Source organism: Oncorhynchus kisutch, linkage group LG2, assembly GCF_002021735.2.
Source record: "Oncorhynchus kisutch isolate 150728-3 linkage group LG2, Okis_V2, whole genome shotgun sequence".
NCBI lineage: Eukaryota > Metazoa > Chordata > Actinopteri > Salmoniformes > Salmonidae > Oncorhynchus > Oncorhynchus kisutch.
Window position 1 is genome coordinate 68,405,073 of NC_034175.2, and position 22,500 is coordinate 68,427,572.

Genomic DNA, 22,500 nt, shown 5'->3' on the forward strand with positions numbered 1-22,500 from the left:
CCGTGCTTCTACATCTGCATTGCTTGCTGTTTGGGATTTTAGGCTGGGTTTCCGTTCTGCTGATGTAAAAAGGGCTTCATAAACAAATGTGATTTGATTTGATTCGACTGATATAAATGGCACAGGAATCGTTAACACAGAGTTGTCTCTTTAGAATCTCTCATGGATCGTTAACACAGAGTTGTCTCTTTAGAATCTCTCGTGGATCGTTAACACAGAGTTGTCTCTTTAGAATCTCTCATGGATCGTTAACACAGAGTTGTCTCTTTAGAATCTCTCATGGATCGTTAACACAGAGTTGTCTCTTTAGAATCTCTCATGGATCGTTAACACAGAGTTGTCTCTTTAGAATCTCTCATGGATCGTTAACACAGAGTTGTCTCTTTAGAATCTCTCGTGGATCGTTAACACAGAGTTGTCTCTTTAGAATCTCTCATGGATCGTTAACACAGAGTTGTCTCTTTAGAATCTCTCATGGATCGTTAACACAGGGTTGTCTCTTTAGAATCTCTCATGGATCGTTAACACAGAGTTGTCTCTTTAGAATCTCTCATGGATCGTTAACACAGAGTTGTCTCTTTAGAATCTCTCATGGATCGTTAACACAGAGTTGTCTCTTTAGAATCTCTCGTGGATCGTTAACACAGAGTTGTCTCTTTAGAATCTCTCATGGATCGTTAACACAGAGTTGTCTCTTTAGAATCTCTCATGGATCGTTAACACAGGGTTGTCTCTTTAGAATCTCTCATGGATCGTTAACACAGGGTTGTCTCTTTAGAATCTCTCAGGGATCATTAACACAGGGTTGTCTCTTTAGAATCTCTCAGGGATCATTAACACAGAGTTGTCTCTTTAGAATCTCTCGTGGATCGTTAACACAGGGTTGTCTCTTTAGAATCTCTCTTTGGACTTGTTAAAACACATGTTCTGTATCACTGACTGATTCAACACACCTTTAGCACCAGAGTACCAGTCTTGTGCAGTGTCTGATAAGACCTGTTCATATGTTCATATTTAATACAGTTCTCTGAGAAGTGTATTGAGACCTTGTGATACTGCACTCTGAATACAGTAAGACTTGACTAGATACAATAATCAAAAGGCTGTGGTTTTTCATTGTGGTTTTAGTCGTATTAGACTGTAAGATTCTACTATATGGGATGTTGTTTCGGAGAAAAAAACGATTCCTATTACAGTCATCTAAGGGAATAACTATGGTGTAGCCATTGAGATAAAACACTTCCTAGGATGACTGCTGTTTTATCTCAATGGTGTAGCACTGTGGAGGCAACACTATATCTTACCTTGACGGACATTTTATCCTTGATTGGAGGTCTGGGTACCACCATCTAGGATGTGAAAGCACCATACACACATCATGCAGTAAAACCACTACAGAGTGTCTACACACACAGTACAGTGAGTGGAGCGCGGGGGAGATAGAGAATGTTAAGCATTAATGCTACTATGGTGATGGATTAACATGGATGATGTCACTTTCAGTGTTGGATGTAAATTCCACTTTAATTCATTTTATTCAGAGGATAAATTGAAATTCACTTAATTTCACGAATTGCCTGTTTCTGTCAAAGAGGATTCAATTCATCCTCTGAAATGGAATTTAAATGGTATTGACTCCAACTCTGGTTATAACGAGGAGACTGACCCATTGGAATTATTTTAAACATGCATTCCTTCCTTCTTATAACGAGGAGACTGACCCATTGGAATTATTTTAAACATGCATTCCTTCCTTCTTATAACGAGGAGACTGACCCATTGGAATTATTTTAAACATGCATTCCTTCCTTCTTATAACGAGGAGACTGACCCATTGGAATTATTTTAAACACTCATTCCTTCCTTCTTATAATGAGGAGACTGGCCCATTGTAATTCTTTTAAACACTCATTCCTTCCTTCTTATAATGAGGAGACTGGCCTTTTAGAATTCCTTTGAACACGTATTCCTTCCCTTGTTCCTGCCTTCATTTTAAAATATCTGAAAAGACTAGATTGGTAAAATACATGGATGAGCTTTAACCTATCCAACACTGTCAGATCAGTGATTGCTGATCAAGGAAGGGAGGTAGAATGCATTCAGTAACAGGAATCCAAAACAATTTTATAGGTTTCAAATTGAGAGATCATAATGGATGATGATGTCACATGCTAATGGGTGAGATTATAGAGGGCTTGAGGAGGCAGTAACACCCTCCAAACTGTCCAATACTGCCCATGCATGGGTCTTAGTTATCTGATTGGAGACTGACGTGTAATGCCGTTTAATGTGCGACTGTGCAGTTCAGTGAAGTAACTGCAGCCATGTCTCAGTGAGACAGTGCTACTGTGGGCGACCTCTACTGGTGGCATCTACACACTGGATGTACGCAACTCTCCTGGGATGAGGTTTGGTTAGGTTTATTAGATTAAAGCTCAGGTCAAGTTACTCTTTGGGTTTGCGCTGGTGTATGGGTTTAAGATGGGCGTTTGAGTCTACACAGACAGTCAGTGATGGTGTTTCTGTTGGGGTCCACAAAGACAATGATGAAAGGGGTGAGGAGGAGGGTAATGGAGCACCACTGTTTAAACAATGCCTGTGACATTAGTTTACAGCTAGGATTTTACTAATCAAAGCTAACTAGGTATATACTCTTTGGTTACACAGTTACAGTTAGTCACCAGCTCTGGTCCTGTTGGCCCACAGGGTGAGCAGGCTGTCCCAAACCAGCTCTGGTCCTGTTGGCCCACAGGGTGAGCAGGCTGTCCCAAACCAGCTCTGGTCCTGTTGGCCCACAGGGTGAGCAGGCTGTCCCAAACCAGCTCTAGTCCTGTTGGCCCACAGGGTGAGCAGACTCCCAAACCAGCTCTGGTCCTGTTGGCCCACAGGGTGAGCAGACTGTCCCAAACCAGCTCTGGTCCTGTTGGCCCACAGGGTGAGCAGACTGTCCCAAACCAGCTCTGGTCCTGTTGGCCCACAGGGTGAGCAGACTGTCCTAAACAAGCTCTGGTCCTGTTGGTCCACAGGGTGAGCAGGCTGTCCCAAACCAGCTCTAGTCCGGTTGGCCCACAGGGTGAGCAGACTCCCAAACCAGCTCTGGTCCTGTTGGCCCACAGGGTGAGCAGACTGTCCCAAACCAGCTCTGGTCCTGTTGGCCCACAGGGTGAGCAGACTGTCCCAAACCAGCTCTGGTCCTGTTGGCCCACAGGGTGAGCAGACTGTCCTAAACAAGCTCTGGTCCTGTTGGTCCACAGGGTGAGCAGACTGTCCCAAACAAAGCTCTGGTCCTATTGGCCCACAGGGTGAGCAGACTGTATCAGCTAGCTATCAACAATAATAATAGATACCTTAACAAGTAGAATCAGGGGTGTTATTGGTGGGCTGGAACAAAAGCCTGCACTACCCTATAGCTGTCAAAGACCAGGGCTAGAGACCACCAGACTGTGATCTGATTTAGGGATGCCCAATTACAATCTGTATTCTGTCTTAAGGGGAAGGTCTGGATATTGGTGAGTAAAGGGGGGCCACAAGCCATTCCGTGTCCCTAGGCCATGCAGGGGAGCTAGGGAGAGAGAGGAGCTGGAGTGGGGGGGGCAGCACTGGAGGCCTGGAGCTCGGGCTTCTTTTAGCACGGACGGATGGACGGACTGACAGACAGACAGACAGACAGACAGACAGACAGACAGACAGACAGACAGACAGACAGACAGACAGACAGACAGACAGACAGACAGACAGACAGACAGACAGACAGACAGACAGACAGACAGACAGACAGACAGACAGACAGACAGACAGACAGACAGACAGACAGACAAGGTATGACATATGTAAGCAGCAGGGATAGATTTGGAGTCTGAATTGTCTTGGATTGAGACCAATATCCAGTAGTATTTCTTTGAGAGAGGTCATGGCCCAGTCTAGCAGACACTATCCTGCTCTAAACACAGCTTGGAGATCAGTCTGTAGCCACAGTATATTAACAACATTGTAAGTGAATGGAGTCTACTCATATGGGTTGACCTTGACAGTTAGTCAATGGGGGGGTGGGGGGGGGGGGCATGTGAACTCGCAAACACACTGTGTCTGTGCACATATGCGCACACACACGCACACACACAGATGTGTAGACATTGGATGAGGGGAAATGAATGGAGGAGTTGTGAGGGGTTGTGTGTTACAGTTCAGCTTATGTGTTTCACAAGGTAGAGAGTGCTGGTATTCACCTGTCGACTCTTGGGTTGGACGGTAGACGGCAGATCCTGAAGAGAAAACACCAGCAGTGACAGAGACAGAGAGTTTACACCAGAGAGAGGCAGGGGAACTGCCACAACAACACCATAATATTGTGTACAGAAGACAGTCAAACACACATTCCCTACCCTCATGTCACCAATGAGAGAGAGGGTACAGTGATTCTCAGTTAGCCATACAGACATAGTTGAGCTTTAGGGTGTTAGAGCAGAGCTTCTGCAGGACAAATCTCGCAGAAGTAAGCAGGAAAGCAGAGAGCAAGCAAAGCAATTTCAGCACCGAAGTGTACAGTTATCAGGTAGGTAGGTATTTAGGTAGGTAGGTAGGTAGGTATAGGTAGGTAGGTAGGTAGGTAGGTAGGTAGGTAGGTAGGTAGGTAGGTAGGTAGGTAGGTAGGTAGGTAGGTAGGTAGGTAGGTAGGTAGGTAGGTATAGGTAGGTAGGTAGGTATAGGTAGGTAGGTAGGTAGGTAGGGGTAGGTAGGTCTGTATGCATAGGTATGTAGAGGTAGGTAGGTAGGTATGTATGCATAGGTAGGTATAGGTAGATTATTTCACTTATAATTCACTGTATCACAATTCCAGTGTATCAGAAGTTTACAAACACTAAGTTGACTGTGCTTTTAAATAGCTTGGAAAATTCCAGAAAATGATGTCATGGCTTTAGAAGCTTCTGATAGGCTAATAGAGTGTAGACTGTAACTAGGTAAACTTATACTCTGTTTTATTATATCTTATTAACAACATGAATTCATAAGTGAGGGATTGTGGAGCATGAAACAGGGGGTAATTCAATTAGATAAATACCATTCCAGCCAGGTTGGAGAAGGCTGGAAGTGTTTTTTTTAAGTAAGCAGAAAGGGTCGATAACCTATGGTTGAACCGACTCAACTTAGCTCAGGGATGTTTAGATAAGGCAGTGTCTGTTTTCTTAGGTTTTCCATTAGCTGGAACTGTCTGCTGAATGGTGATGGATGAAAACTTCAGAAGGTTTATCTCGAATGAACTTTTGAACTGTTGGGAGAAAGAATATTTTATAACCTATGACGTCATATTTTGTATATAAACTGTTGTTGGTGGTTACATGGCAGCACGCTCCGAGAATAAATACTATTATCTATTTTTGATAAGACTGGTCTCTGTCTATTTTATGCAAATAAGAATCTTACAAATTCTCATAAAATAGACTAAGTGAATTCAATTAAAGAAAACATATTTGAATTATGAAATTACATTGACATATACACATCCTCATCAATCAATAATCTACAATGGATGCTATATGTAGATAGGCAGGTATAGGTAAGTACAGGTAAGTAGGTAGAGGTAGGTAGGTAGGTAGAGGTAGGTAGGTAGAGAGGTAGGTATAGGTAGATAGGTATAGGTAGGTACAGGTAAGTAGGTAGAGGTAGGTAGGTAGGTATAGGTAGGTTCAGGTAAGTAGGTAGAGGTAGGTAGAGAGGTATAGGTAGGTAGGTATAGGTAGATAGGTAGGTAGGTAGGTAGGTATAGGTAGGTACAGGTAAGTAGGTAGAGGTAGGTAGGTAGGTAGGTAGGTAGAGGTACGTAGATATAGGTATAGGTATAGGTAGGTAGGTATAGGTAGGTAGAGAGGTAGGTAGAGAGGTATAGGTAGGTAGAGAGGTATAGGTAGGTATATAGGTAGAAAGGTATAGGTAGGTACAGGTAAGTAGGTAGAGGTAGGTAGGTAGGTACGTAGATTTAGGTAGGTACAGGTACGTAGATGTAGGTATAGGTAGGTAGGTAGGTATAGGTAGGTAGGTAGGTAGAGAGGTAGGTATAGGTAGATAGGTAGAGGTAGGTACAGGTAAGTAGGTAGAGGTAGGTAGGTAGGTACGTAGATTTAGGTAGGTAGGTACAGGTACGTAGATGTAGGTATAGGTAGGTAGGTAGGTATAGAGGTAGGTTTAGGTAGATAGGTAGATAGGTATAGGTAGGTACAGGTAAGTAGGTAGAGGTAGGTAGGTACGTAGATTTAGGTAGGTAGGTATAGGTAGATAGGTAGATAGGTATAGGTAGGTACAGGTAAGTAGGTAGAGGTAGGTAGGTAGGTAGGTATAGGTAGATAGGTAGATAGGCATAGGTAGGTACAGGTAAGTAGGTAGAGGTAGGTAGGTAGGTAGGTACGTAGATTTAGGTAGGTAGGTACAGGTACGTAGATGTAGGTATAGGTAGGTAGGTAGATACAGCGGCAAGAAAAATATGTGAACCCTTTGGAATTACCTGGATCTCTGCATAAATTGGGAACCAAATTTGATCTGATCTTCATCTAAGTTACAACAATAGACAAACATAGTGTGCTTAAACTAATAAGACACAAATGATTGTATTTTTCTTGTCTATATTGAATACATAATTTAAACATTCCTAGTGTAGGTTGGAAAAAGTATGTGAACCCCTAGGCTAATGACTCCTCCAACAGCTAATTAGAGTCAGTAGTCAGCTAACCTGGAGTCCAATCAATGAGACGAGATTGGAGATGTTGGTTAGAGCTGCCTTGCCCTATAAATACACTCACAAAAATTTTGTTAGCTATTCACAAGAAGCATGGTCTGATGTGAACCATGCCTCGAATAAAAGAGATCTCAAAAGACCTAAGATTAAGAATTGTTGACTTACATAAACCTGGAAAGGGTTACAAAATGTTCTCTAAAAGCCTTGATGTCCATCAGTCCATGGTAAGACAAATTGTCTGTATATTGAGAAAGTTCAGCACTGTTACTACTATCCCAAGGAGTGGCCGTCCTGCAAAGTTGACTGCAAGATCACAGAGCAGAATGCTCAATGAGGTTAAGAAGAATCCTAGCGTGTCAGCTAAAGACCAAAGACTAAAATCTCTGGAACATGCTAACATCTCTGTTGATGAGTCTACGATACGTAAAACACTAAACAAGAATGGTGTTCATGGGAGGACACCACGGAAGAAGCCACTGCTGTCCAAACAAAAACATTGAGGCACGTCTGAAGTTTGCAAAAGTGCACCTGGATGTTCCACAGCACTACTGTCAAAATATTCTGTGGACAGATTAAACTACAGTTGAGTTGTTTGGAAGGAACACAACACTATGTGTGTAGAAAAAAGGCACAGCACACCAACATCAAAACCTCATCCCAACTGTAAAGTATGGTGGAGGGAGCATCATGGTTCAGGGCTGCTTTGCTGCCTCAGGCCTGGACAATTGCTATCATTTGATAGAAAAATGTATTCCCAAGTTTATCAAGACATTTTGCAAGAGAATGTTAGGCTATCTGTCGGCCAACTGAAGCTAAACAGAAGTTGGGTGATGCAACAGAACAACAACCCAAAAGTAAATCAACAACAGAATGACTTGAACAGAAGTCATTCTGGAGTGGCCCAGTCAGAGTCCTGACCTTCTGGAGTGGCCCAGTCAGAGTCCTGACCTTCTGGAGTGGCCCAGTCAGAGTCCTGACCTTCTGGAGTGGCCCAGTCAGTCCTGACCTTCTGGAGTGGCCCAGTCAGAGTCCTGACCTTCTGGAGTGGCCCAGTCAGAGTCCTGACCTTCTGGAGTGGCCCAGTCAGAGTCCTGACCTTCTGGAGTGGCCCAGTCAGAGTCCTGACCTTCTGGAGTGGCCCAGTCAGAGTCCTGACCTTCTGGAGGGAGTGGCCCAGTCAGAGTCCTGACCTTCTGGAGGGAGTGGCCCAGTCAGAGTCCTGACCTTCTGGAGGGAGTGGCCCAGTCAGAGTCCTGACCTTCTGGAGGGAGTGGCCCAGTCAGAGTCCTGACCTTCTGGAGTGGCCCAGTTAGAGTCCTGACCTCAAACCGATTGAAATGCTGTGGCATGACCTCAAGAGAGTGGTTCACACCAGACATTCCAAGAATATTGCTGAACCTAAACAGTTTTTATAAATACATTTATAAATAAATTCCTCCTGACTTTTGTGCAGGTCTGATCCTCAACTACAGAAAACATTTGGTTGAGGTTATTGCTGCCATAGAAGGGTCAACCAGTTATTAAATCCAAGGGTTCACATACTTTTCCCACCCTGCACTGTGAATGTTTACACGGTGTGTTCAATAAAGACATGAAAACGTATAATTTTTTGTGTATTATTAGTTTAAGCAGACTGTGTATATATATTGTTGTGACCTAGATGAAGATCAGATCAATTTTTGTGACCAATTTATGCAGAAATCCAGGTCTTCCAAAGGGTTCACATACTTTTTCTTGCCGCTGTAGGTATAGATAGGTACAGGTAAGTAGAGGTGCAGTGGCGGCGAAAGTATTCACCCCTCTTGGCATTTTTCCTATTTTGTTGCCTTATGTCATGACGTTGCCCTCTTTGGGTACAGCGACCACCATCCCCCTCTCTCTGCCTCCTACAAACAGGCCGCTGTGGTCAGAGAAGTCGTAAATTCCTAGGGAAGATCCTGCCTCATGGCCACACAGTATAGAGACAGAGTGAAGTTTCATAGAGAACAAAGGAATTTCTTCCACCTCACAGAACTTGAGGTCTGAACAACATTTATGTTCTGGAGAAAATATAAAAGATCGGTGAAGAATCCAGCTACAAACTGGTCCGTTTGTTACAAGTTTGTACAACTAATGAGAGACGGTGCGGCCACATTACCATAACGTTGTTTATATAATAGCCTCAGATATGAGGTTTACATCTAATTGTTGAATAAGATGAATGAGTGAGGATGATACTGTTTGTAAAATTGTGTAATGTGATTTTGGACTGTTTAATGAAGGATACTCCAATTCCCTTTTGAGTTTAACTAAATCAGAGGGCCACCCATGAGCACAGTCATGGTCGGGCATCCTGGGACATGCCCTTTTCTGCCCTTCCAAATAAAAACCCCACTCGGGTTTTCTATCACCAGACCATGTTATCTCTCAATCACGAGAGGACAAAGGTTGCAGACCAGCTTACCTCGATAACGAGAAGGTCAAGGTTTGAGACGATTGCTGAATCTTTTAACCATCCCACGTGGTTAAACTCTTAGACTATCAATACCGACAGAATAAGAACAAGTCTTTGATATTAATTACTAGTCTGCAGCTAGGAATTCGGTATCATTGAAAGCGAAGAACGACATCCGCCGAAACATCCATTATAACGACATGGATGAATGTCACTCTGAACTATGCACTCTAACCACGACAGAGAGAGAGAGAGAGAGAGAGAGAGAGAGAGAGAGAGAGAGAGAGAGAGAGAGAGAGAGAGAGAGAGAGAGAGAGAGAGAGAGAGGACGGAAACTCTCCAACAGAAACAAACTTTTCAGCTGAGATCCCGACGACACACTGAGCGTAAATATATATATTGATTGCATTTGTTCCCGAATGAGTGAGTGTTCATGTGCAAAGGATTAGCATTTCAATTGTTAGAATGATCAACTGTGTGTTGTCTTCTCAGTCAACCCCCACTTCCCTTTTGTACAACAAGCCGTCATGCCGGTTTAGCCCACTAGGGCACATTCCCCTGTCATTTCTTGTAACTTTGTTTGTTTGTTTATACATTTCTGTGAATTACTTAGTTAGTAAATAAATTATTTAAGACAATTGATGTATGGATGACTCATAGTGAAGACTGGGTTCGTGCAGATAACCAACAATTTACGACGTTTGGAATGAGACTAACGTGAGGTAAAATAAAGAATTCATTAATTTGAAGACTAATTGATCAGATATAAAATATCTGAAAAGGTATATTAGGAAAATTATAACTTTGTAATCTGAATATTTTCCTTAGTGCCCCGACTTCCTAGTTAATTACAGTTACATGATTAATCAGTTTAATTGCGTAATACTAATTACAGAGAATTTTTGATAAAAACTAAAAGTCTTCATTTAATGATATTAAAGACACGACAATTTCAACCGGGAATTAAAATGGTTTTTGGGGGATTTGTATCATTTGATTTACGCAACATGCCTACCACTATGAAAATGCAAAATATTTTTTATTGTGAAACAAACAAGAAATAAGACACGTCTCTTGGGGTATGTCTCTATAAGCTTGGCACATCTAGCCACTGGTATTTTTGCCCTTCAAGGCAAAACTGCTCCAGCTCCTTCAAGTTGGATGGTTTCCGCTGGTGTACAGTCTTTAAGTCATACCACAGATTCTCAATTGGATTGAGCTTAGACTAGGCCATTCCAAGAGATTTAAATGTTTCCCCTTAAATCACTTGAGTGTTGCCATCCATCATTTCTTAAATGTCTTCAATTCTGACCAGTGTCCCAGTCCCTGCCATTGAAAAACATCCCCACAGCATGATGCTGCCACCACCATGCTTCACTGTGGGGATGTTGTTCTTGGGGTGATGAGAGGTGTTGGGTTTGCGCCAGACATAGCATTTTCCTTTATGGCCAAAAAGCAACATTTTAGCCTCATCTGACTAAAGTACCTTCCATATGTTTGGGGAGTCTCCCACATGCCTTTTGGTGAACACCAAACGTGTTTGCTTATTTTTTTCTGGACACTTCCGTAAAGCCCAGCTCTATGGAGTGTACGGCTTAAAGTGGTCCTATGGACAGATACTCCAATCTCCGCTATGGAGTTTTGCAGCTCTTTCAGGGTTATCTTTGGTCTCTTTGTTGTCTCTCTGATTAATGCCCTCTTTACCTGGTCCGTGAGTTTTGGTGGGCGGCCCTCTCTTGGCAGGTTTGTTGTGGTGCCATATTCTTTCCATTTTTTAATAATGGATTCAATGGTGCTCCGTGGGATGTTCAAAGTTTAGGATATTTTTTTATAACCCAACCCTGACCTGTACTTTTCCACAATGTTGTCCCTGACCTGTTTGGAGAGCTCCTTGGTCTTCATGGTGCCGTTTGCTTGGTGGTGCCCCTTGCTTAGTGGTGTTGCAGACTCTGGGGCCTTTCAGAACAGGTGTATATATACTGAGATCATGTGACAGATCATGTGACACTTAGATTGCACACAGGTGGACTTTATTTAATGAATTATGTGACTTCTGAAGGTAATTGGTTGTATCAGATCTTATTTAGGGGCTTCATAGCAAAGGGGGTAAATACATATACAAGCACCACTTTTCCGTTTTTTATTTGTTGAATTATTTGAAACAAGTAATTTTTTCATTTTACTTCACCAATTAGGACTATTTTGTTTATGTCCATTACACGAAATCCAAATAAAAATAAATTTAAATTACAGGTTGTAATGCAACAAAATAGGAAAAACGCTAAGGAGGGTGAATACTTTTTCAAGGCACTGTATGTGGGTAGGTAGATGTAGGTAGGTAGAGGTAGGTTGGTAGGTAGAGGTATGTAGATATAGGTAGGTAGGTAGGTACGTACGTAAAGGTAGGCTTGTTGTCTGGATCCTTAGTGAATGTAGTGGATAATATTGAAGGTAGTTGTATAGGAACAGAGTTGTATAGGAAGAGAGTTTTATAGGAACAGAGTTGTATAGGAAGAGAGTTTTATAGGATTATAGTTGAATAGGAACAGAGCTGTATAGGAACATATATATATATATATAGGAACAGAGTTGTATAGGAACAGAGTTTTATAGGAACAGAGTTGTATAGGAAGAGAGTTTTATAGGACTATAGTTGAATAGGAACAGAGTTGAATAGGAACAGAGCTGTATAGGAACATATATATATAGGAACAGAGATGTATAGGAACAGAGTTTTATAGGAACAGAGTTGTATAGGAACATATATATATAGGAACAGAGATGTATAGGAACAGGGATGTATAGTAACAGAGTTGAATAGGAACAGGGATGTATAGGAACAGAGTTGAATAGGAACAGAGTTGAATAGGAACAGAGTTGAATAGGAACAGGGATGTATAGGAACAGAGTTGAATAGGAATATAGTTGTATAGGAACAGAGATGTATAGGAACAGGGATGTATAGGAACAGAGATGTATAGGAACAGAGTTGAATAGGAACAGGGATGTATAGTAACAGAGTTGAATAGGAATATAGTTGTATAGGAACAGATATGTATAGGAACAGGGATGTATAGGAACAGGGATGTATAAGAACAGGGATGTATAGGAACAGAGATGTATAGGAACAGAGTTGAATAGCAACAGGGATGTATAGGAATAGAGTTTTATAGGAACAGGGATGTATAGGAACAGGGATGTATAGGAACAGAGATGAACAGGAACAGAGCTGTATAGGAACTGAGCTGCATAGGGCCAGAGCTTTGTGTGTGACTGTGTGAGGATTCCCAGTTCTTTTGTGTACTGAAGGTGTCAGCAGAAAGGCACAGCATTTTTACAACACATGGCAGCACTTTACAGCACATGGGAGCGTTTTACAGCACACCAATTTGTAAACGGAGATATCGGAAATTTGGCTAGAGGTTAAAGGTTGAAGGCTGGTCTGAAAAGCTAGCCATGAGGGTGAGGAGTGACATTCTCTGTACCAGTATCATAACTTAATGTGATATACAACTGAAAAAGGAAACCAAAATACATGTTGGAGAGGGGGAAAAATATATTATGATAACAAACAACAACTGAGTCAAAGGTCTGTGTTGGTCGACTTAGGGGAGAAGGGGGTAGTTTTGGTGTTTGGTTTGGTGTTCAGGGGCTGAGGTGGGGGGTAGGGGTCCTTACCAAGATAAAACTGTTAACACTGGAGTGGCCAGTGCCATTGGCAGGGGATTGCCTGGAGTTGGAGGGGGACTCTATCTGTAACAAGACGCATAGGTCAGACACACACACACACACACACACACACACACACACACACACACACACACACACACACACACACACACACACACACACACACACACACACACACACACACACACACACACACACACACACACACTCTATCGACTATCTACTTGTTCACCAATACAAAGAAAAATACATTTCACACTCCATATGATAAACAAGTAGAAATGACCGTCTTCATTGTCTTCAAGGAACTCATAAGGTGTGCAATCAAATCAAATCAACATGACTATCTTACTTACTAATCGTAATAGCAATGATCCCTGCACATCTCCATCTCGCCACAGAGGGGCAGTAGGCTCACAAAGACTGTCTCATCAAGGTCAGGCTAGAACGTTAGCTGTGAGGCTAATCATCAGATAGCACAACTACATTCTGGTCTCTGTGTGACTGACTGGCCAGACTGGGGATCTGTGTGTGGTTGGTACCAGATCACAGCTACAGGTTACAAGGGACAGAGGTCAGGGTAGGGTGCGGGGCGTTCCGGTATCTTGGTTGTGAAATTGGTGTGCAGTGTGTCTGACCCAGCCCAGAGCAGAACACAGCAGGACACAGCAGATCCCCACCCGAGGGAAAAGTTCACACATGCACACACACACATTCAGCCACCAGGCAGGCGGTTGGTTGGTTGGTTGGTTAGTCAAAGGGTCAGAAGTTTAAACATCCCCAACGTTAACAGGATGGGTCGCGAGGAGAGAAGGTCGGGGAGAGAGGGAAAGGGCGGTGCGTTACCTCACAGGAAGGTCCTTGTGTCCGGTAGCTTGGCACTATCTTAAAGGTGATGCTGCCTCGCATCTCTTTCTGTGAACACATAAACACACACACACACTCAGCATTGAAGTACACAAGATGTCACGCCTGCTCCCCCTCCCTGGCGCAGCATTACATACTCCTGCCACAATCAGTACGCACACCTGCCTTTCCCCATCACCTGCATCAGTGTATTATTGGAGTCACCTGGACTCACCTGTTTATTACCTCCCCTATATGTGTCAGTTCCTCATCTCTGTTCTCCACTGCTGCAGAGATTGTCGTTTGTCTGTGTATCTGTGATGCTGATGCTGTTTCTGTCTTGCTCTTTGACTGTTCCTAATTAAATGTCAACTCCCCGTACCTGTCATTACACAAGTACACACACACACACACACACACACACGCACACGCAGACGCGCACGCACACGCACACACACACACACACACACACACACACACACACACACACACACACACACACACACACACACACACACACACACGCATGCACGCGCTCACGCGCACGCACACACACAATGTCCACTCACCAGCATCCTCTGTAGTTGCTCTACTGTCTGGTTGGCTACACTGATGCTGTTGATCTCTCTGATCTCATCTCCTACATGCAGCGTTCCTACAAAACACACAACAAACAGTCATTACACTACAGACAGACACTGTCATAAAGATGACCTGGAACAATCTACAGACACTGTCATAAAGATGACCTGGAACAATCTACAGACACTGTCATGAAGATGTCCTGGAACAATCTAGAGACACTGTCATGAAGATGACCTGGAACAATCTACAGACACTGTCATAAAGATGTCCTGGAACAATCTACAGACACTGTCATAAAGATGACCATAATAATCTGTTGACCAGTAATAATGTTTAATAGTCTAGTCTATTGACCAGTAATAATGACAATATCTGTTAGTGTAATAGAATGAGGTGGCTGGCTACCTTGTCTGTGGATCATTCCTCCATGCATTATCCTGGCTACGATACAGTGGTTCAGATTGTTCATCTTCAGCGTGATGCCCTGGAGAGAGAGGACAGGGTTCAGGGGTTAAAGGTCAAGCTTAGGGTCAGAGACTGAGGTGCCAGGCTGAAGGGATGAATAGGGAGAAAAGAACAGAGTGTATATGACTGCTTGTGGGTTAATACTTGCAATGGCAGAACCTGTTTGTGTGCGTCATGTCATACAACCTGTGCATGTGTAAGTGTGTCTGTGTATGTGCTGTGTATGTGCAGGTGTGTGTGTCATACCATAGGTTCGTCAGTGTTCTTCTGGAACTGAACCAGGCGTACTCTTGTCACGTTCTCCAGGTCCATGTCTCCGTTGGTGTTCTCGGGAGATTCTCCGTTCAGGTAGGGTGAGGTGGGCGGGGGGGTCACCCTCAAAGCCTCATCACTGTACACCTCATGGGCCACCACGTCATGGGTCTGGAGCAAGGCCTGGAACGGGTATTGAGAGATGAGTGAGTGAGAGGAGGAGAGAAACAGAGAGAGGGAGATAGATCGCCATCAAGGGTCTACAGCAAGGCTGACCTAGACACACATCAAGTACTATACTCACTATAACACATCTCTCTCTCTTTCTCTTTCTTTCTCTCTGTCTCTCTCTTTCTCTCTCGCTCTCTTTCTTTCTCTCTGTCTCTCTCTTTCTCTCTCGCTCTCTTTCTCTCTCAGCTTTGGTGTGAGTCTACTGATGGCACTACCCAAAGACAACCAGCTTTACTTTACTCAATGAGTGATGTTCTGAGAGGAGGCATGCAGTAATAAAACCACAACAAAGACTACTACCACAGTCTTTTAATAACGCACGCAGTCATCCCACACACTTACTGAGAGTTCAAACATACACACAAGCATACTCACACACACGCACACAAACATGCACGTACACACACACAGAAGGAGATCAGGGAGTGAGACATGAAGGTAGCGGCAGCCTCTCTGACTCTCATTAAACTACATCCCCACAGGGAGCACACACACACGCGCACACGCACACACACACACACACACACACACACACACACACACACACACACACACACACACACACACACACACACACACACACACACACACACACACACACACACACACACACACACACACACACACACACACACATTACCACAGGAGTGCAGAAGGTGTGTGTGTGTGTGAGTGTGAGTCTTGAGACCCCTAATGAGATCAAGATCATGGGTTTGAAGTGAACTACCCCCGGACAGAGATGCTTTAAAGTGACAGTCCCCCGAAAACTTTATCTGAACAACCTGATCTGAGGTGATTTCAGCACAGTAACAAAGTGCATCCTACCCTCAGTTGAACACTGCTATGGACACAACATAGACCAGTGTCATTACCTTATATTAGGCAGGGTTCAGGTTTGACCAGAAAATTATGACACCTTCAGCCATCTACACTATACTACAACAGGAACATTAAAAGCTAGACACACTCCTGTACTTATTTTGGAAGATGATAAAAGAGGGAAAACATCTGTGGAACTGGAATTCTGAAGTCAACCCCAGAGTTCTAGAATATCTGGTCCGGAGTAAAGTTGACCAAAAATGGAATTCTACAGTTACAGAATTAGAAGGTTAGGTCCTCACCAGTTTCAGTAGCTAGTAGAGTGAGTGGTGAACGACAGAGACATCACAAGGTGCTCATGAGAGAGTAGTGGCAGGCTGAGGACACATATGCCCCTGTCTGTGTGTGTCTAGGGATGTGGCAGCTTGTACCTAATGGTTCCTGCCTCCCTCGTATCACCACCTCTGCCTCTCCGTTCCCCCATTTTTGTCAGACCATGTAGAGCTAGACAGACCGTGTAGAGCTAGACAGACCGTGTAGAGCTAGACAGATCGTGTAGAGCTAGTCAGACCGTGTAGAGCTAGGCTCTAGGTCAGATCTACACGACTCACTGACCACTCCATTTCACTCACAATCTCTCCATCTTTACCAAAACTCTCCTTCCATCTCTCCCCTCCACCACTCTCTCTCTCCCTTCACAGTACAGTCTGTATTGCTAGGCCCCAACTCTCTCTCTCTCTCAATTAAATTTCAAGTTAAGGTCTTTATTGACATAGGAAACATATGTTAACATTGCCAAAGCAAGTGAAATAGAAAAAAAAAAGTGAATTGAACAATAAAAATGTACAGTAAACATTCCAAACTTAAAATGTCATATGTCTAACAATGGGCAAATAGTTACAGTACAAAAGGAAAAATAAATAAACATAAATATGGTTTGTATTTACTATGGTGTTTGTTCTTCACTGGTTTCCTTTTTCTTGTGGCAACAGGTTACAAATATTTCTGCTGTGATGGAACACTGTGGTATTTCAAAATATTATTTGTTTTTAAATTCTTTGTGGGTTTGAGTTTGAGGGAAATATGTGTCTCTAATATGGTCATACATTAGGCAGGAGGTTAGGAAGTGAAGCTCAGTTTCCACCTCATTTTGTGGGCAGTGTGCACATAGCCTGTCTTCTCTTGAGAGCCAGGTCTGTCTACAGCAGCCTTTCTCAATAGCTAGGCTCTGTTTTTTTTGTTACTTTTTTCCAGTGTGTCAAGTAATTCTCATTTAGTTTTCTCATGACTTGGTTGGGTCTAATTGTGTTGCTGTCCTGGGGCTCTGTTCACAAACACAAATAGACCCAACCAAATCATGAGAAAACAAAAGATAATTACTTTTAAAAAACAGAGCAAACTAGAATGCTATTTCAAATCAAATCAAATCAAATTGTATTTGTCACATGCACCGAATACAACAATGTGTAGACCTTACAGTGAAATGCTTACTTACAAGTCCTTAACCAACAATGCCGTTTTAAGAAAAGTCCTAAAAAAAGTAAGAGATAAGAATAACAAATAAATAAAGAGCAGCAGTAAAATGACAATAGCGGGGCTATATAGAGGGGGTATCGGTACAGAGTCAATGTGCGGGGGCACCGGAGTCGAGGTAATTGAAGTAATATGTACATGTAGGTAGAGTTATTAAAGTGACTATGCATGGATAATAAACAGACAGTAGCAGCAGCATGCAAAGGAGGAGGGCTACATTCATAAGTGCATTAGTAACGTTAAGTGCACACAATTTCGCTACATGCGGGGGACGGGAGGGGCAATGCAAATAGTCTGGGTAGCCATTTGATTAGCTGTTCAGGAGTCTTATGGATGGCATGGGGGTAGAAGCTGTTTAGAAGCCTCTTGGACCTAGACTTGGCGCTCCTGGACCTCTTGCCGTGTGGTAGCAGAGAGAACAGTCTATGACTAGGGCGGCTGGAGTACATTTTTCGGGCTTTACTCTGACACCGCCTGGTATAGAGGTCCTGGATGGCAGGAAGCTTGGCCCCGGTGATGTACTGGGCCTTACGCACTACCCTCTGTAGTGCCTTGCGGTCAGAGGCTGAGCAGTTGCCATACCAGGCAGTTATGTAACCGGTCAGCTGTAAAACCTTTTGAGGATCTGAGGACCCATGCCAAATCTTTTCAGTCTCCTGAGGGGGAATAGGTTTTGTCGTACCCTCTTTACGACTGTCTTGGTGTGCTTGGACCATGCTAGTTTGTTGGTGATGTGGACACCAAGGAACTTGAAGCTCTCAACTACAGCCCCAGCCCCGTCATCCGCCTTTTCCTGTAGCCCACAATCATCTCCTTTGTCTTGATCACGTTGAGGGAGAGGTTGTTGTCCTTGCACCACACGGTCAGGTCTCTGCCCTCCTCCCTATAGACTGTCTCATCGTTGTCGGTGATCAGGCCTACCACTGTTGTGTCATCAGCAAACTTAATGATGGTGTTGGAATCGTGGCTGGCCGTGCAGTTATGAGTGAACAGGGAGTACAGGAGGGGACTGAGCACGCACCCCTGAGGGGCCCCTATGTTGAGAATCAGCGTGGTGGATGTGTTGTTACTTACCACCTGGGGGTGGTGTTTCGTCCTAGGATCCTAAGCTTAGTGATGAGCTTGGAGGGCACTATGGTGTTGAACGCTGAGCTGTAGTCAATGAATAGCATTTTCATATAGGTGTTCCTTTTGTCCAGGTGTGAAAGGGCAGTGTGGAGTGCAATCATCTGCAGATCTGTTGGTGCGGTACGCAAATTGGAGTGGGTTTAGGGTTTCTTGGATAATGGTGATCATGTGAGCCATGACCAGTCTTTCAAAGCATTTCATGGCTACAGACGTGAGTGGGTCTGTAGTCATTTAGGCAGGTCACCTTAGTGTTCTTGGGCACAGGGACTATGGTGGTCTGCTTGAAACATGTTGGTATTACAGAGAGGGAGAGGTTGAAAATGTCAGTAAAGACACTTGCCAGTTGGTCAGCGCATGCTCGGAGTACACGTCCTGGTAATCCGTCTGGCCCTGCGGCCTTGTGAATGTTGATCTGTATAAAGGTCTTACTCACATCGGCTGCGGAGAGCGTGATCACACAGTCGTCCGGAACAGCTGATGCTCTCATGCATGTTTCAGTGTTACTTGACTTGAAGCGAGCATAGAAGTTATTTACCTCATCTGGTAGGCTCGTGTCACTGGGCAGCTCTCGGCTGTGCTTCACTTTGTAGTCTGTAATAGTTTGCAAGCCCTGCCACATCCGACGAGCGTCGGAGCCGGTGTAGTATGATTCAATCTTAGTCGCTTTGCATGTTTGATGGTTCGTCGGAGGGCATAGCGGGATTTCTTATAAGCTTCCAGATTAGAGTTTCGCTCCTTTAAAGCGGCAGCTCTACCCTTTAGCTCAGTGCGAATCTTGCCTGTAATCCATGGCTTCTGATTGGGGTATGTACGTACATACGTGCATCGACGTCCTCGATGCACTTATTGATAAAGCCAGTGACTGATGTGGTGTACTCCTCAACGCCATCGGAGGAATCCCGGAACATATTCCAGTCTGTGCTAGCAAAACAGTCCTGTAGTTTAGCATCTGCTTCATCTGACCACTTTTTTTTATAGACAGAGTCACTGGTTCTTCTTGCTTTAATTTTTGCTTGTAAGCAAGAATCAGGAAGATAGAATTATGGTCAGATTAGCCAAATGGAGGGCGAGGGAGAGCTTTGTACATCTCTCTGTGTGTGGAGAAAAGGTGGTCTAGAATGTTTTTCTCTCTGGTTGCACATTTAACATGCTGATAGAAATTTCCCTGCATTGAAGTCCCCGGCCACTAGAAGTGCCGCCTCTGGATGAGCGTTTTCCTGTTTACTAATGGTGGAATACAGCTCATGTGCGGTTTTAGTGCCAGCATAGGTCTGTGGTGGTATGGAGACAGCTACAAAAAATACAGATGAAAACTCTCTAGGTAGATAGAGTATCTCATGATAAGCTGTAGAACACACTATCTCAGGTGAGCAAAACCTCGCCTGAGGTAGAAAAGACTTCCTTAAATATTGTGCATCAGCTGTTGTTTACGTACCCCCGCCCCGTGTCTTACCAGAGGCTGCTGTTCTATCCTGCTGATAGAGTGGCCCTAAACAGAGAGTACAAAGTGGCATAATACCTGACCACTGTGACTGACCCAAAATGAAGGAAAGGTTTGACTATGTACAGACTCAGTGAGTATTGCTATTGAAAAAGGCTGCCGTAGGCAGACCTGGCTCTCAAGAGAAGACAGGCTATGTGCACACTGCACACAAGATGATGTGGAAACTGAGCTGCACTTCCTAACCTCTTGCCAAATGAATGAACACATTAGAGACACATACTTCCTCAGATTACACAGACCCACAAAGAATTTAAAAACAAATAATATTTTGATCAACAGTTTTCTCATGATTTGGATTGGATCTAATTGTGTTGCTGTCTTGGGGCTCTGTGGGGTCTGTTTATGTTTGTGAGCAGAGCCCCAGGACCAGCTTGCTTAGGGGACTCTTCTCCAGGTTCATCTTTCTGTAGGTGATGGCTTTGTTATGGAAGGTTTGGGAATCGCTTACTTTTTGGTGGTTGTAGAATTTAACGTCTCTTTTCTAGATTTTGATAATTGTCGGGTATTGGCCTAATTCTGCTCTGCATGCATTATTTGGTGTTTTACGTTGTACACGGAGGATATTTTAGCAGAATTCTGCATGCAGAGTCTCAATTCTTGGTTGGTGAGCGGACCCCAGACAGACCTCACAACCATAAAGGGCAACGGGTTCTATTACTGATTCAAGTATTTTTAGATCCTAATTGGTATGTCGAATTGTATGTTCCTTTTGACTGCATAGAAGGCCCTACTTGCCTTGTTTCTCAGATCGTTTACAGCTTTGTGGAAGATACCTGTGGTGCTGATGTTTAGACCGAGTCTCTCTCTCTCTCTCTCTCTCGCTCTCTCACTGATGTTTCACTCTCTTTCTGTCTCTGTCCTTATCTCTGTCTCTCTCCATCTATCTGCCCCCCCCCTCTCTCTGTCTGTCTCTGTCTCTCTCCTTCTATCTGCCCCCTCTCTCTCTGTCTCTGTCCTTACCTCTGTCTCTCTCCTTCTATCTGCCCCCTCTCTCTCTGTCTATCTCTGTCTCTCTCATTCTATCTGCCCCCTCTCTCTCTGTCTATCTCTGTCTCTCTCCTTCTATCTGCCCCCTCTCTCTCTGTCTATCTCTGTCTCTCTCCATCTATCTGCCCCCTCCCTCTCTGTCGCTATCTCTGTCTCTCTCCATCTATCTGCCCCCCCTCTCTCTGTCTGTCTCTATCTCTCTTCGTCTCTGCTATAACTTCAGTCATGACGCCTATACACAGCCAAGTCGAGGTGTGTGTGTATGTGTGTGCTTTCACTCACCATAAAGTGCGGCTGGGTCAGTATCCGTCTGAGCTCCTTGGCGTCGTGGTTGTCTGGGTAACAAGAGATCTCTTCCAGTACCTGTAAGGTGGAAGCACAAAAACACAGGGTGCGAGTCACTTTCTGTAAAGTAGTAGAGTAGTCATGCTTAATGCCTGTCCCAAAAGCACACTGAAGAGTACATCAACCTCTGGTCTGAGTATACACATATACAGTAATACCCTCTCACACTTCCTAACCCCCCCTCCCTTTAGAACCACGTAAACCAGTATAAATTGCATTTTGAAATGTTCATCCCATAAGTTCCCTCTTCATGGCTTCTCTTAACCAATAAGAGTCCTCTTCAGGGCTTGTTCATGCCCCCTGGCCTCTCGGAGTGACCTGATTTGGAGTCAGGTCCTGCTATGTCACACCTGCCTGCTGAAATGGGAGATGGAGAGTCCTGGCACGTAAAGGTGTGTGCGAGTTGGAGCATGTGTGTGAGTGTGTCTGTGGGAGATGGGCAGCAGGTAGCCTAGCAGTTAAGAGCATTGGGCCAATAACTGAAAGGTCACTGGTTCAAATCACTGAGCTGACTATGTAAAAAAATCTGTCAATGTGTCCTTGAGCAAGGCACTTAAAGGGAAAGTCCACCCAAAAATGATATTTTGGTATTTGTTTCATTAGTCCATTGTTGACAAAGTCCCAAAAATATTTTGCTTGTCAGCAATCAAGATATTTAACTTTTAAAATACAAAAATCTACCTGTATGATGCATTTTCCATCATATGATGTTGCGTTTTGTGTCATATGATGTTGCGTTTTGTGTCATATGATGTTGCGTTTTGTGTCATATGATGTTGCGTTTTGTGTCATATGATGTTGCGTTTTGTGTCATATGATGTTGCGTTTTGTGTCATATGATGTTGCGTTTTGTGTCATATGATGTTGCATTTTCCATCATATGATGTTGCGTTTTGTGTCATATGATGTTGCGTTTTGTGTCATATGATGTTGCATTTTCCATCATATGATGTT

The 22,500-nt window shown here is 43.7% G+C and overlaps 1 protein-coding gene across 15 annotated transcripts in view; it reads right to left on the minus strand.

The window, feature by feature from the left end:
* The window catches only part of LOC109905169 (peripheral plasma membrane protein CASK), a 211,574-nt gene that overhangs the window by 20,866 nt on the left and 168,208 nt on the right, over positions 1 to 22,500 (minus strand). For 7 of the 15 annotated variants that reach the window (XM_031800690.1, XM_031800747.1, XM_031800699.1 and 4 more), the window contains 8 exons: positions 21,484 to 21,564; positions 14,994 to 15,182; positions 14,688 to 14,766; positions 14,267 to 14,352; positions 13,698 to 13,766; positions 12,840 to 12,914; positions 4,227 to 4,262; positions 1,305 to 1,349 (listed from right to left, as the gene is read on the minus strand). In XM_031800690.1, the coding sequence (XP_031656550.1) occupies positions 1,305 to 1,349; positions 4,227 to 4,262; positions 12,840 to 12,914; positions 13,698 to 13,766; positions 14,267 to 14,352; positions 14,688 to 14,766; positions 14,994 to 15,182; positions 21,484 to 21,564 (660 nt within the window). The remainder of the gene's footprint in view (positions 1 to 1,304; positions 1,350 to 4,226; positions 4,263 to 12,839; positions 12,915 to 13,697; positions 13,767 to 14,266; positions 14,353 to 14,687; positions 14,767 to 14,993; positions 15,183 to 21,483; positions 21,565 to 22,500) is intronic. The other 8 variants (XM_031800716.1, XM_031800712.1, XM_031800706.1 and 5 more) reach the window with 3 other exon arrangements.